The sequence below is a fragment of the Festucalex cinctus genome, chromosome 17 (genome assembly GCF_051991245.1).
Source record: "Festucalex cinctus isolate MCC-2025b chromosome 17, RoL_Fcin_1.0, whole genome shotgun sequence".
Taxonomy (NCBI): domain Eukaryota; kingdom Metazoa; phylum Chordata; class Actinopteri; order Syngnathiformes; family Syngnathidae; genus Festucalex; species Festucalex cinctus.
Genome location: NC_135427.1, coordinates 15,240,867 through 15,253,513, shown reverse-complemented (window position 1 = coordinate 15,253,513; position 12,647 = coordinate 15,240,867). Strand labels below are relative to the sequence as shown.

The 12,647-nt window shown below is 42.6% G+C and overlaps 1 protein-coding gene across 3 annotated transcripts in view; it reads left to right on the top strand.

Annotated features, from left to right (window-relative positions):
- Positions 1-12,647, top strand: part of lhpp (phospholysine phosphohistidine inorganic pyrophosphate phosphatase) — a 106,192-nt gene that overhangs the window by 80,969 nt on the left and 12,576 nt on the right. For 2 of the 3 annotated variants that reach the window (XM_077502552.1, XM_077502550.1), the window contains one exon: positions 9,291-9,391. In XM_077502552.1, the coding sequence (XP_077358678.1) occupies positions 9,291-9,390 (100 nt within the window). In that variant the 3' untranslated portion in view covers position 9,391. Of the gene's footprint in view, positions 1-9,290; positions 11,786-12,647 lie in introns of those variants that run through there. The other variant, XM_077502551.1, reaches the window with a different exon arrangement.

The following is a 12,647-nucleotide window of genomic DNA, read 5'->3' as shown; positions in this document are numbered from 1 at the left end:
CACACCCGTGTCATAATTAATCCACAGTCATGGGTTCAACTCGTCATTAAAATGTCTTTCTTTTCTTTCTGTACTGTGACACATTTAATGAGACAAACTTGATGGGATTATCTCATCGGACTTGCAGGATTTGTTCCGGAAGGAACTCGTTTATCATGTGTGCTTCCTAAATTGACCTGAGTGTGTTTGACATAGCTGGAGGGAGAGAGAGAGGGAAAGAAAAAAAAAAAAAAAAGTACAACCACGTGTCTAAAAATGGAGGCCCTAATCAGATTCACATGTACGATATATGCGAGGCCACACCGCCTTTTGTGTTTTTATTCCTGCAGTTTATAATAACTAGTATGATTGTGAATAACTGTGAGGCCTGTTGAGATGACAGCCTCACTTTCTTTGACAAAAGGTCTCTTTTTCTTGAACGTACATTTAATGAAACCGTGATGGAAATTCAGTTGATCCGAACATTGCCAGGAATTATGACCTCCAAAAGGGGCCATTAAACGCCCCAAACACATTCAGTGTGATCATTAGGCTGCTGATTTATGAGCGGCGGAGGGTGTGACACGATGCCATTTGGAATGAATTGGCAAAGTGAGCGCAGATCTCCCATAAGGCAGCTGGCCACATGATTAGGAACACCTACACAAATAAACCTGCAAGTTGAGCAGAAACCCACTGTGGATTCCCGGACATGTTTGGCAGATGAGAGCGCACGACAAACATTTTCACACGGCGGCAGCCGCCATCGCCGCCGCCTTCAAAATGGTTTACAGTGTAAATCCTAACGGCTGGTGGACCACGCTCGACTGCACGTGAGAGCTGATGCTAGTGTTTCCGAGCAGGTCTGGGCCGGCGGGATACTGTTTCGTCTCTGACTCTGGGAACGACTCCACAGGAAGTGAGAGTTTTGGTCGTTAAGTGTCTCAAATCCCTTCTGCACTGCCTGCAAAAAATAAAATAAAATTACAGTGTTGTGTATAAATGGTGCTGACACCGATGGAGTGGGTCAAAAGTTACATTTTCAATGTCACATCTTTGGAGGTAGACTCGGAAACCACTTTGACACTTCAAAGTTGTTGAATTCAAGGCCAAGTAGATATCTTTGCTAGCGAATTTAGCTAGCACAGCTAGGCTGACATGGCTAGCTACAGTATGTGCTTCTGTTTGGAACGTTTGTATAGTCAGATTGCAAAACAACGGCTAGCCATCTATACAGTGTCACGTGTTGCTCCTTTAGAATCATTGCACGGCCCATCTCAATTATTATACGATGTGTTCCATTTATGGGATAGTTGCATAACTTTATATTCACTTTGACCTTAATTGAACGCATCAACCACGCTTTCGTTTTTGTCGGCATGGGAAGTCATCCATGTTACTAACGTCAAGGGTGAATGATCCGTTATCTGGACGTCGTTTAAAAAGAAAAAAAGGGAACATGTTCGGTTTCTGTTTGTGTCGGAGGATCTAACAGATAACGCCTGAAGGTCCCTTCCTTTATATGATTTATCAATAACTGTGGATGGTGGCCAGAATCAACAATGTACTTGCGTTAACAATACATGTTGCATCATGACTGTACAGTATTCAATTTGCATAGTGTGATGCAAATTAATTTACAGACTAATCCATGTTGTTCCACTCTATTCCCTCGGATTAAAATTGGCAGCTATGAGCGTAACGTAAACACAATCAATTTCGGGAACGATGACCTGGTCCAGCTGGCACACTCAACAACACTGCTTTGTTCCCCCAACCGGACTCTGCTGTTGCCGTTTACATCCTATGCTTTAAGTAAAATATTCCACTGAAATTACCGGTTTGAAACCGCTCGCTGCAGGCTTTCCTGCTTCCTCTTACTGCCCAGATTCCAAGCGGAGCGTAGCAGACTGTCTATTGTCCGTCGGAATGCTCCGAATATTGCAAACACATCGACTTATCCTGACTGTAAACCAAACATGGCTTTTCTTAGCTATTATGGTGATTGATTTTTTTTTCTTTCTTTCTTTCTTTTTCTTTTTTTTTGCGTATTAGCGAACACAGTCAAACAGCGACTTAACGGTAAACATTATATTGCAAGACAATAATCTACAAAAAAAAAAGTCCTGAAAGCTGTTTTATTAGTTCCTGCATTTTACCATCAGTTAATATTCTTTGTATTTTGCACAAACATGAAATGGGAGCACAATGTCTTCCTGGCAATTTTTCTCCATCCAGGTAGTATTAGAAACTACTTTCACACTACCTCGGCTGTACTTTTCATGAGGGATTGGACAGGAAAGAAAAGGAGCAAAAGCCCACAGATGACTCACTGAAACACTCTTAAATACAAGAACAGCCCCTTAGCTGCTTCAGTGGCCCACTTTGCAATTACCATTAGGCAGTCCACTCCGTGTGGGGGAACTCGGGACACTTGCCCGATTGGTTTTTGGAACACGTTTCCTTCATTGTGCGTGACTCAGCAGTCCCTTAACTGCAACGAAAACGTTCTTACGCGTTACAAAATTGACGCAAGCGGGACGGCTGAGGAAGTCATCAGCAGCTGAGGATCTTTATTGCTGTCTTTTTCTGCATAAGTGGCTCAACATCTGTAAAGTGATTTTGTTCAATCATCATGTACTGATTTATCATGTGAAACAGTGGAAGGGTAAAATTGCACAAAGCAAACAAAAGACATGGTCTTAAGACTCAGTCATGGGGGGGACGCCAAGTTCAACGAGTGTAGGACTCCGTAATACTGGCGTTTTTGGGTAGGTATGATGTAATATTTCTCATCTAAATTGGGATGTAGAGTGGACACGTACTAAAAAGAGTGGATGAAAGAGATAAAGCCCGGGCTTCGGTGTTGCATTTTTTACATATTTACCTTGACCTATGTCTTCTGGCATGTTTGGTATTGATTTTTCTCGCATTTTTATTGTTTTTATAAAGGACTATCTGGATGTAGTTGAAAAAATACCTCTCTAAATTGAAGCTCTCACCAAGAGATAGAAAGTGAAGCTTTGTTATCTTGAAGTCCCGCTTCCATCAGCTTGAGATGTGTTTGTATTGGAAGGGAACCCAAAAACCTTTCCTCATGGTTTTGTCAGTTTGGGGATCCTCGTTCTTGTTTTCGGTCTCAGGTGGCTTAACAATTTACTTCTGAAGCAAGAGATCTCGTGTCCTTGACTGGAAAGAGCCTCGTTAAACAGCACGAGCTGTTAACATCACGCAGCCTCAACGTTTCTACTCTAGTCCATGTGGTTGCTTTAAAACTCACTCGAGTGTGTGAAGGCCGCAGTTTTTAAGCATCTGTCACGATCTGTTGCCATAATAACACTGCAATCTCAGTTCAGTCTACAGCCTGCAGCTGCATTGTGTCATGAGTGCAGGAAGGACAGTAAAAGTAGAAAGACCGTTCTGTCTTCCTTTAACTCATCCTGAGGATTCCGAGGGGCCAAATTCAGGGGATGGGATTTATGGTTTCTTAAGACGAAAACCTCTCACAACATTGCCGTTATGATTCATGGGACTAAGTATAAGAAATGTTTTGGAAGACCAAGTGTAGTCTTTACTTTCTAGTTGAGTTAGCTACATACTTGACTGACCATGAAGGAAATTTTGGAGAATCTCTGGAAGGACTTGACCCGGTACCATAAATCTGACTGAGATTGAATCTGTACAAGTTGGAAATCAAAATTTCTATTAACTCCATTGGCTTGAAATTGATCCTGAAGGAAATTCTGGAGATATTATGACCAGATTTATCCCGCAGGTAAATACCGTAGCTCTTTGCCTGTGATTGAATAGAAATGTGAAATTCCCTTGAATTGAATGGCCTGAAATTGGGTCTCCAGCTTGGTTATGTTGGATACCTTCCAGAAGAAAATTATGGGGACGTAGCATTGAGAGAGACATGAGTATGTCTGAAAATAATAGGGGACAAAACTTGAAATTGAGTGGAAGAAAAACGCACAGTGGTGGCAAAACACCTCAGATATGATTTTCATTGCTGGAGAAGTATCAAACAGGCCTAATAAAACGTACCCACAAGGCTTGGCTTAGCATAAATGTTATCACGAGTCTGTGGTGTCTTTAAGGGCATGATTCATTTTCTTGAGGGTGAGAAAGGCGGTTTTCTCGCCAACCGTGCCCTCATTGGTGCGCTATGAGAGCGTTCACTCCTCCGCAGCAAACGGACTCGAGTGTTTTTCCACCCCGCGTTGGCAGGCTTTGACTGTTTTCCTTTTCAGCGTCGCCGCCGCGTAGCTAGCTCATAAACGGGATTCCCCCCTCGGCGGAGCCAGGTGAAGGCCGGTGTTATTTACACTTGTTGTGCCTCATTCACACAGCACATAAGGCCTTGTGGGCATGAAAAAGCATTGAAGAATTTCAAGTGTTGGGTTGCTCAGGCGCACAACTTTGATTGTTTAAAACTTGTTTGCATGCCACTGTGTGGTGGTTTGATCTGCACCTGGTTGGCACCAATAGTTAATGGTGAGCTTTGCACGTCCTGCAAAAAACTGACATGAGGTTCCTCTGAGATGCAGTGCTGTAGATTTTATTTTTATTTGTGCATTTTTATATGGACATGCACAAACAGTTTGAAGTTGTACAGTTTTTACACCTCACAATAGCTTAATTTTAGCCGGCATTGATTACATTTTGTGTAGCATTGAGGACTACGTAAGCATCTAACTGCAAATGTTCAGTAAACATTTTTGACCGGCGAGTATGTTCGAATGTATTTACGTGTTAAGTCGAACACATTTGCGAATACGTTCAAACATACTCGCGAATACGTTCAAACGTGCTTACGAGTGCATTCAAAGAAACTCGCAAATACGTTCAAATGTATTTGTAAGCTAAATGCTACAAAGATGGCATATTTCCCCATAATGCCATGGGGTATTACTTGTACATGCACAAGTAAATACCCCCTTTGCATCACATGAAAAATGTGTAAATCAAGCACTGCAGACATAAGAAAAAAAATGTAAAAATTACAAGTTTTTTTTCCCCTAAATTTGTATGGGGCATTTTTAAGTGTATTTTTTCCACTTGTGCTTGCGCAATATGCCGTGGCATTATGGGACAATATATTATCAGTAGCATATAGTCTACAAGTACGATCAAACGTATTTACGAGTCTGTTTGAACGTACTTGCGAGTACGTTCGAATGTACTGGCCAGTCAAAAATGTTTGCTCCACATTAGAGGACGACCACGGTAAGAGAAGAATATCATCTGAAAATTGCCATAAAGTATGCAAAAAGCATTCTCAGCAGAAAAGACTTGAATCCAGAATATCTTCTGATAAGGAGCACTTAGTGAATATGTAGACTGCTACATTAGCTTCTGCCACTAGCCGCCGCCACATGCTTCGTGGCACTTGTGATTAAAAAGTGGGATTTAAAACTTGTGTGATGAAACAAATTGCAATCTGAACGTCAAGGTAGTGCCATATACTCTGCATGTCACCACCCATAAAGTCACTCTTGAGTTTTGCACACGCTTGACTCTGGTTCTGTGTTGGCCCTGGTGTGGGTCTTATCTGCATTATCGCTACGTGCTCAGAAAAAGGCCCGATGACCAAAAGGTTACGGTCGAGCGTGTTCACCCGTCCCTGAATATTCACAAAGGATTTCAGTGGTTTTCTCCAAGGCTGAAGGTCACATTTGAGGCTGACAGTTGACACGTCGCTACACATCAGTTGGAACGTAATATGACAGCGCCGCTGTGGGGTGACTCATTTGTATCTGCTTACAGTTTGTCAGTCATGTTTATTGGAGCCATGGAGACATAAAACACGCAGTCATCTCTTATAGTAGGCTACTGTGAATGCCATGAAATGGCTTGTCACACATTGACAAAAATGCATATTTTCAAGACATTTTTGTCAATTGGAATATGTGCTTTCTAAGATTGACGTAAACTTGATGCAAGTCTCACAAGATTTGCAGACGTCTCGATGATGCTTTTGATTTTTGTTTGACTTCATCTCGCATCCCAAAGACATCAAGTGCCATCTTTCTCTCAATTACGTGTCATTCTGCTGCCGACATCCAAGATTCCTTTGACGCTCAAGGTGCGGCACCTTCTGGAGTTTATCACAGATTGATGACAAAAGTCACTGTGATCTCTCAGAAGAAAACTGAAACTCAACTAGCAGAGTCAGACTTGGTATAGTCGGCCACCAATCTTCTGGTTGATCATTCACGGAATTGAGTGAGCGCGAGTCATCCAAGTTGGCCGGTGGCCTTTTTGTTGAATGACCTCGCAGCCGTGTGAAAGTCACCAAAGTGTCGCAGGGCCTATCTCTTATCTTGCCACATCACGCGTCAGCCGTATTGCGTCGACCTGAAGGACGCGTTACCTCATCGGGTAACACAAGCTGCCTTGTGTCTGAATTTTGCATGCTGGCATTGAGCCTCTTTCGCTCCTTCATTTTTCATGAAGCAAAGAATATAAAAGGATAAAAAATGCACTGTTTGAGGAGCATGGCGATTGTTGTGACATAGCCATTACTTGCTGGAAATTCCTGCATGTCATTCAATGTTACCGTTGGCCTCATTGCAACCTCCCTGACCAGTTTTCTACTCCTCACAATTTGAGCAGACCTTTTATATGACCATCTCTGTACGTTTGCACGTCTGTGAAGTCAATCCGTCGTCGAGGCCGCACGGGGAGACACAACAGCGGCACCATTAGCAGCTCAGCTCACATAACCCAAACGCCCGGCGGCTGACAGACGTGCGCAAACACATGGCAGCTCCCCCCCACCCCCCCTTGCTATTCACTATTCAATAGCCTCCCTTTGCAGAGCCCCGCGCCCGGCCTCCTTTCTGGCGGCGTACAAATATTTGCCACGGTGCCTCGGCGAGCTCTCGGAGCGCAGGATTAATGGCGGTGTGTGCGTGTGTGAATGCCACACACTCCGCAACATGGGGAGGACGCGGGGGCCGGGGTGGGGACAAAGCCCGCGGTGCCCATCTGCTCCGACCTGTGACTCGTTCCAAGATGGAGGATAGGCCTCCTTCATAAATGAGTCTGGGGGCAGTCATTCAGATGAATGACGGAGGTGTCTCATCTTCAAGGAAAAATGGGGCCTGCAAGAAGGGGCGGCATCGCATTTCCCCTACCAGTTGATTATGCCACCTTATCTTCCATCCATCGCTTGGCAGGGAGCTCAAACATAGCCGCCACTAGTGCCTCTATCCTTTCACCATTTATTTTATTTTTATTTTTTTTGGGGGGGGGCATCACGCAGGGTTTGGTTACAGAGGAATTTTACAGGGGTGTGGTGGGTATAAAAAGAATAACATAAAAATGTTCATAAAATGTCACAAGTTAATGCAGACGTTAGTTGCAAGAAATCTCTTTGCTCTAGTTCTTTCTGGGAGATTGCTGTAACGTGTAGGACACTCATTTCAAGGCATTTTGCAAGTTTCTTGGTATGTTCATGTAATTTTTAGACCAAGTATTTCAGGGTTTTTCCTGGCTCAAACTGAGGCCGAGGTGTTTTCACCCTGACTAGGATGGGTGACTTACCGATACCAGGTATTATCGGTGCCAATACGATTTATTTTAAGGTATCAGTACTCGCGGCGGTGACCGAAACCATTATCGGCCGCTCTCCGGCAGCCATTTTACGATCATGGACTAGAAATTAGAAATTATTTAAATACAATGTTACCATTAATTTTTTGCCATCTTTTAAAAACTACAATCATTAAAAATTCATCCACTAGTACATATTAAATTGTAAATATAGTTCAGCAGTGTGGACGAACTCCTCCAGGGTGCCTTTCCTTACAGGGTACCTCTGTGCCCCGCCATGTTGTGGTTTGCATGTGTCTGTTGTGTTTTGGGGTGTGTCCGTGGATACGATCATGGGGTTGTGAGGGGGAGGGGTGGCTTTTTCTTTTTATTGTATTATGGATGTTCAGCACTTTGAGTTGCATTTGAATGTATGAAAGGTGCTATATAAATAAAGTTTGATTGATTGATTAAAATAGTTATGTTTGTTGTATATGCTGTGTTTTTATGAGTTTGGCGATGGCTGGAGCGCACCACCTCTGCCTCAAAAATGGGAAATGGGTGTGTGCAACGGTTGCTCCATGATCTGTTTTTTCTTCGGTACATCCATCCATTTACTTGACCGCTTATTCCTCACAATGGTGGTGGGGGGTGCTGGAGCCTATCTCAGCTGGCTTTGGACAGTAGATGAGGTACACCCTGGACTGGTTGCCAGCCAATTGCAGTACTTCGGTACATTAAAGCTTAACATCACGATACACGATATCTACGATTTTTGATACATTGTCAACAAAAAATTTAGCAATATATCACGATATATGACTGAAAAAGCCAACAAATGCCCATAAAAAGGAAAATGTCTAATTATGCATTTATTCAATGCCAAACTTTGTACAATGTACAAAGTTCTGCATAGTGCCTCACTGCCTCTTAGTCTTTTAACTGTAAACATTGTAAAGTGATACAAATGAAAGTGCATAAACATTTAACATAACACTGCACAACTGGACACATTATATCGATATCTACCGTCAGTGTATCGATAATTTATTGCAACAGAGAGCGCAACAATATATTGCGATATCGATTTTTTTTTATTTATTTTTTTCTCCCACCCCTAGAGATCAGTGGCTCGGGCTGGAGGTGGCGAGCAAATTAGATGGAATTTAGATGGAGGTGGCCATCTCTGAATTCTGTACACAAGAAAAACTCTAAAATTTGTGTAGGAGTCCTACACAAGACAGTAATCTCCCATATTATAAAAATGGTAAAAGTTCTCATTTTAAAAAGTCCCACATGCCAGAATTTCCCGCGTGCATTTTACACAAGTGATTATAAATAGGAATAGCATCAAAATTTTTACATCTTGCATCGTTGCCACAAGTGGGACATAGCCAGGATTTTCCAAAAAGCCTGCATCTTGTTATCAGGTGTGTAAATATTAAAATAGTACTCGAAGAGTAAGGCATTTTAACGGGGGGAGTCTAAGACACACACACCTGCTATTTTACAGAGTTTTGAGTTTTAAAATAGCATAACTCCTCGTGTTTTGTAGCTTTAATCATCCTGCGATTTACTTGGGACTTGCCTGCAGCCAGTTTGCATCAGAGCGAGACTGATAAGAAGTCCAAAACACGCACACACCCTCAGGCACCCACACACGGCACATACTTTGTTGACGCGAGCGCTTATGATCTCCTGGGAACAATTTAGCACCGGAATCTTTCGCTCGACACCCTGTGATCAACCTTTCTTCTTTGGTTACTCCTCAGGCCCAGCGACCAGAAGCACCCGACCGTGACTGCCGACGGGACGGCCGACCACCTGGCCCAAGCGGTGGACATGATCCTCAGCCACAGGGGAGCCCGCTAAGGTGATGTGGCTTTGACATGACCCCGCAAAATCAGAAAAGGGGTCATCGTCCAGAACAGTGATTCAGTACTGGGCTTGGTTGAGTAGAGTTGTTGTTCCTTTCGTAGAATCATCTGACACAACTCCCACGTATAAGAATCAAATCGGATTCAGAAAGTAGGTCATAGTCTAGTCTAGTACCATGTGCAAGTGCAAGTATCATGACATAATAGTCTAGTACACATACTGTATCTCGGTGTGTCTTACATGATTGTCATAGACTGAATGCTGACTTACTAACGTTACGCCGGTGTCAGTTTTCCTCGGGGGGGAGTTTATTGTCACACCAGCAGCGTCAAATAACGCTCGCCTCATAAATCAGTGTTGATCTACTCCTTTTTTCTACTTTTCTGGGTCCACTTAACCTCCTCCATTCTAGTTCAGTCAAACAATGTTTGACGGGTTTGAAGTCGACCCTGTCAAGTTCTGTCAAATTCATCTAATCATGCGAAAATGAACAGAAAAGGGCTCATTCACACCAAGTTGGAAGAATTGGTTAAGGCAAAAAATTAGGATTTGGAAGAACTAAGTTGTCCATGAAGAAGCTTGTCTCAATACTTTTGTCCTTGTCGTGGATTTTGGATTATTAGAATCAATAAAGTCATCTATGATTCTATGATATGTGGCAATCATCAATCTCTGAGTCTTGTGAATAGTTGTCGTCTACCTGGAATTCACAATTCCCTACATCTGTGAAACGAAAAGCTTTCAAGACACCAAACGCAACCCAAATATGACCAATCGCCCCTGGAATCTTCTTGTAAAGCATCTCAAACATCATTGGTTTCCCGGCCGAGCTTCTCCCGGGGGCCCCGGTCGCCTTATTGTTGCATCATTAACCGCTCGTTAGCATTCACTCCAGCGTCCCGCGCCGAGGTTAGCCTCTATGAGAAACTGGCGAGAAATAGGGCCGGGGCAGGCCAGCTGGAATAAAACAAAAACGATTGTTGGATGGCCGCTGCCCTGGAGGTTCCAGTGGACCCAAATGGATCCAGCGCAAAGAACAAAAAGCCCATTGCCAAGTGATTAATTGAGGTCTTTGCGGTTCACTTCACCGCGGACTGACACAAGCTTGATTGTTATTGGGCAATTAAAGGTAATGAAAAGCTATGAAGGACAGAAGTGCCACTCCTCTTTTTGATTGGGGAATAAACCTGAGCGGCGGCTGACTGTAAAGTGCGCGCAGCTGCTGTGGCTTTGCAAACACCTCAAACATAAAGTCTACGTTTGGGCCAATGTTTTATTGCCTTTTGGCCTCCTTTGCCTATTAAATTTGAATTGGACTTTTTCTCTTTTTCTTCCCATCCATAAGTTCTCCACATCAGTCCAAACAGCGTCTGAATAATAACGCTAATGAAAAAGGTTGCAAATGATATCTAACGCTAGCATGCTAGTTAGCGAGATTAACACAAACACACGTACAACTTCCTGTTTTTTTCCGGACAGCTCATTGTCCCGTGCAGTCAAAACATGAGACGACTGCGGCGTCTCCTTTCCTTCCACAAGCTCATTATTAAGCCGATGATCTCATTTTCAATGCTAAGCTAACTGACACCTTTTTTTTTGGGGGGGGGGGGGGCACGAAGTCTGGAGTGTGTCTGTCAGATCATCTCCATCCCAAAACCTCCCATTAATAACTGACTCAGCCGCCTTATCTTTGTTCTTGTATGGAACCTCTTTAGATTATGCAGGTGGAGCTAATGTTATGTTAGAAGCGCCATAAATCTCAGAAAGAAGCACCTTAGGCTGGAGTGAATTAGTGTGAAGTGTTTTGAGTTGTGTGCACTCTGCCCTTGACCAGGAACTAGCTTGTCAAATAAACTCTGCACACCTGCACCTTTCGTCTGACAGGAAATAAAGTGGCAATTTTGATGGCAATTGCAAAAAAAGGCTTGCAATACCTCAATTTTACAAGTAAAGACAATTAGCAATTTTGGTATTTCAGCAAGAAACGTGAAGATGAATTTGCTTACTAGGGATGGAACGATATCCGAACATTACAATACAATATCACGATATGAATGTCACGATATAATTATCACAATATTGTGGGGAGGTTGGCGATGCAAAAAGTCTCAATATTGTAGAAAAGAAAAAAAAACACAATATATTGTGCTTTTGTCATTTATAACAATGAAAAATATACAAATATTATTATAAAAATACATAAATATATATATAAAAAAATATTGAGGCACTTACTTGCTAATGCAAGCACACATTGCGTTCCTCCACATACTGAATCGGTTCACAAGCGTTTTACGCCCCACTTCATCTGACTCTTAACATGGATTTTAAACATTGAAGGGCCAAAAGATGCCATGTGAAAATTAAACTGCACTAAAAAAAAAAAAAATAGCCTCCAGGGGGTGTGAGAACTGCACACATGGAAATCAACCCGACTTTTTTTTTTTATTTTTTTTAGCAGATATGCTCCTTTTAATATCGTAATATATTGTAGCAGTTTTAATATTGCGATATTGCCGTTATCGTTACGTCCCTATTGCTTCCGTGGGCCACATAAAATGATTAGGTGGGCCTGATCTGATCTTGAGTTTGGCAATGGTGGTGTATGATATTTATTTGATAGACTTTTAAATGAGGGACTTTGAAATTGGATTTTTGTGTAAATATATATATATATTTTTTTTTTAAGGCCATATTGCCCAGCTCTAACTACAGCTAATAATTTACTTCCTGAAAGTTTGTGGTGTGCTTCTACAGGAAAATGTGTGACTTGTAGATTTGACTATATGAGCACGATGTGACTCAGCGTGAATGTAGGACCAACTGTCATTCGATAAGACCTGTTGTGACCACAATGAACACGTCATAACCATTTTATTGTTGAGGGGTGGTTGTGGACCCCCTCCCTCCTTTTTTGTACCGCTATCTTGCATGAGAACATGCTCTCCTTCCACTCGCTGCAATGCTGCTGATTAAAAGGTCGGCCGGGGATGCACAGGATGTTGAAGGTTTAGCTTCTGGAAAAATAACTTTAATCCGTCTCAAAGTGTTAGGACAGAGCAGCGTTTCGTAATAGTGGTGAACTTGTAACTCGGGTGAATTTTAAGTCCGACATAACGCCTTCCACTTTGATTCGAATGTGAAGTCTGGAATGAATGGTAAGGGAACAAGTTTTGTTGTCGGAGTGAGGATAGCAAGCAGGCCTGACACATGGCCCACATTCACAAGCGCCTCGCACGTCATTGGGCTCC